General features: G+C 39.1%; 1 protein-coding gene across 1 annotated transcript in view; it reads right to left on the reverse strand.

Moving 5' to 3' along the window:
* Positions 1-707: 707 nt before the first annotated feature.
* LOC107750311 (GTPase IMAP family member 4-like) overlaps positions 708-2,898 on the reverse strand; it is a 12,345-nt gene continuing 10,154 nt past the window's right edge. The window contains exon 2 of the mRNA XM_016565639.1: positions 708-1,344. Coding sequence (XP_016421125.1) covers positions 708-1,344 — 637 coding nt within the window. The remainder of the gene's footprint in view (positions 1,345-2,898) is intronic.

A 2,898-nucleotide genomic window follows, 5' to 3' on the forward strand; every position in this document is an offset into this window, starting at 1 on the left:
TGAAAGAAATAAAGGCAAACTGGACTGTAAAAGGTGAAGTGAAAATGACTGAAACATTTGAAATGAAAAGAATCATTTACAATCAAAATAAAAGAAAAGTTTAAATAAAATAATTATTTATTTGGCTGAAAAAAAACAAAAAAAAACAGATTAGGTTAGATGAACATGAACTTTGGTACTGAAATAGAAAGCTCACATTTCTTTCATAGTTATTCCAACTAAATTTGATCAGTTCAAATAAATAGGGGGGTTCGTTTTCCAGAAATCATTCTTTCTAGAGAATATAGCACTTTTGTTTGAGGTTTAGGAAAGAGAGATGTATTTCCAGGTTTTTAACAGTCATAATACATCAGATTAAATCATCAGTATATACCATATACTCAGCATGGGAATGTGTAATTATCTCAAACAACTCAAGCCAAATTTACAGATTAACATAAGAAGATCTGTCTTTTGTCACTTAATCAGAATAACTGTGCCCTATAGCCCCAATTTTTCTTTTACTGCTGTTACCACTGCTGTCATTATTATACGTGCTGTTAATCTTCCGGCTTCTGCTTGTGCTATTTCTCTAACTACTGCTGTTGCTGCTGCTCCAACTGCTGCTGCTGCTGCTACTCCAGCAGCTGCTCCTCCTCCTGCTACTATTCCTGCTCCTGCTATTGCTCCTACTCCTATTACTTTTAGTACTGATTTTCCCCAGTCTTTTAAAGCCTCCCATTTGATATTTTCCTGGGCTTGTTATACATCTCATTAGTGTAGTGCTGTCCTCCATTCTCCTCCACCATCTTCTCAATCTTCTTCAGCTGTTTTGTGACCTGAGAGCAGTCACTCATGTCCTCATTATTGAATGAGTGAAATCTGTCACCACACGAATGAACGACAGCCATGAGATTTTTACTTTTTTCGATATACTCATCTAATGATTTACCCTTCAGATGATCAGCATGAGTGAACAGAACGATGGTGTAACGAGCAGCATCTTTTCCAAAGTTCTCCTGAATCCATTTCACTGTGTTTATCTCCTCATCTGTGAATCTCACATCCAGTCTGATGACCAGCAGGAACACATGAGGACCAGGAGCAGACTTGTAGATGCACTTCTCGATCTCAGCACTCAGTTGTTCTTCTGACATTCCAGTATCAAACATGCCTGGAGTGTCAGTGATTTTGATGATCTGGTCACCATTCTTCACTTCTCCACTATCACAGGTTTTAGTTACTGATTCTAGTGAACCAGCGTTCTGAAAATGCTCTTCACCCAATATAGTGTTTCCAGTTGAACTCTTTCCTGCTCCAGTTTTTCCCACTAGAACAATCCTCAGATCTGATAGAGAGAGATGACTTTTATTTACACATAATTTGCAAACAATCAAACAAAAGAGAAATTATGACATAATATTAAATGTATGGTTAACATGACAATTGTGTGACTGCAGTCAGTGTAACCGAACACTGCATTTAAAAACTCAGAAATCTGTGCGACCATTTCCATGTCATCATTTACTCATCTTCACGCCATTCCAATCACATAAAACTCTTTCTTCTGTGGAGCACTATAGAAACTTTGATAAATGTCCCAGCTGCTCTTTTCAGAACAGTGGTGTGAAAGTGTTACGGGGCTGACGAGACGTGAGACGTGTGGATCCATATGCAAAGCTTTATTTAGCAGAAGACAGAGACGTGGTCATCACAGGCAGGGTCAAACACTGGCAAACAGGTATATGGCGGGCAAAACACAAGAATAGTCACAGGACTAGCGTAGGTCACCGATGAGCAGACAGAATCACAGGGGCGAGACGAGAGGGGGGAAATCCAAGAAAACAGGCAAAGATCAAAAACAGGCAAGGCAAGGCAAAACAAGGAAAACACGGAGACTCGGAAAGGGGTACAGGCTAAACAATACTCAGCAGAGAAATGTGGTTAGAGTGGGTGTTATATAGTGAATGAGGTAATTAGAAACAGCTGTGTGCAATGAGTGCAATCAGGGCAGTGTGCAAATTGTGCAAAGCATGATGGGAAATGTAGTCCGGGGTGCTATGCAACAGTTTGTGTAGTGCGAGAGTCAATGTAAATGGAAAGGGTGACATCTGGTGGTGAATAAACAGAAGTCCATGGACTGAATTCGTGACAGAAAGGCTGCCATTTTCAAGCTTCAAAAACCACCAGAAATGATGATACACAATGTAATATCATTATATAAGTAAGAAAAATCTTTATCAATGGCAACCCAGGACATTTAAAATGCAGGACTGCATAAGCAGCCCTCATATTTGTGTCTAATGATAAAGTAGGAGTAAAATGCTAAATCCATCATAATTTATTTAGTGGACTGATGGATACAATCAAAAACAGTAGAATGGATGAAGTTCTTTGTTATTGAATTTGTTACATGCACAGATACATGACCTGCCTTTTCGTGCCAATAGAGACAAACAGGTCAGACTCATTTGCATATGCACAAGGGAGATGCTGTCATTTTTTGAAAGGCAAATTTTGAATCCTGATCAGACAATAGTCTCTTGTACGATTTCACTTCAGTAAGTTCCTTGTTCCTGCTTCTGACCATTAAGCCTAAAATCACATTACTTAGTTTGCCTTTATAACAAATTATGTTCAATTCATTTCAAGTTTATTTGTATAACGCTTTTCACGATACAAATCGTTGCAAAGCAACTTTACAGGAAATTAAGTTTCTACAATATTTAGTGGTAGCTTATCAGTGGTGACTGTAAGTTAATGTACATATGGCAGAAATGTATGGAAATATAACGCGCGTAGTTTCTATATACGAGCTTCACAGTTCCTACCGCGCACTAGAGGTCTGCTACCCGACCCGAGCCCGACGGGTCCCGAAATACTTTCGGGTTTCGGGTCGGGGTCGGGCTAATGTTTAAT

The sequence above is a fragment of the Sinocyclocheilus rhinocerous genome, unplaced genomic scaffold, assembly GCF_001515625.1.
Source record: "Sinocyclocheilus rhinocerous isolate Xijiao unplaced genomic scaffold, SAMN03320098_v1.1 scaffold5118, whole genome shotgun sequence".
Taxonomy (NCBI): domain Eukaryota; kingdom Metazoa; phylum Chordata; class Actinopteri; order Cypriniformes; family Cyprinidae; genus Sinocyclocheilus; species Sinocyclocheilus rhinocerous.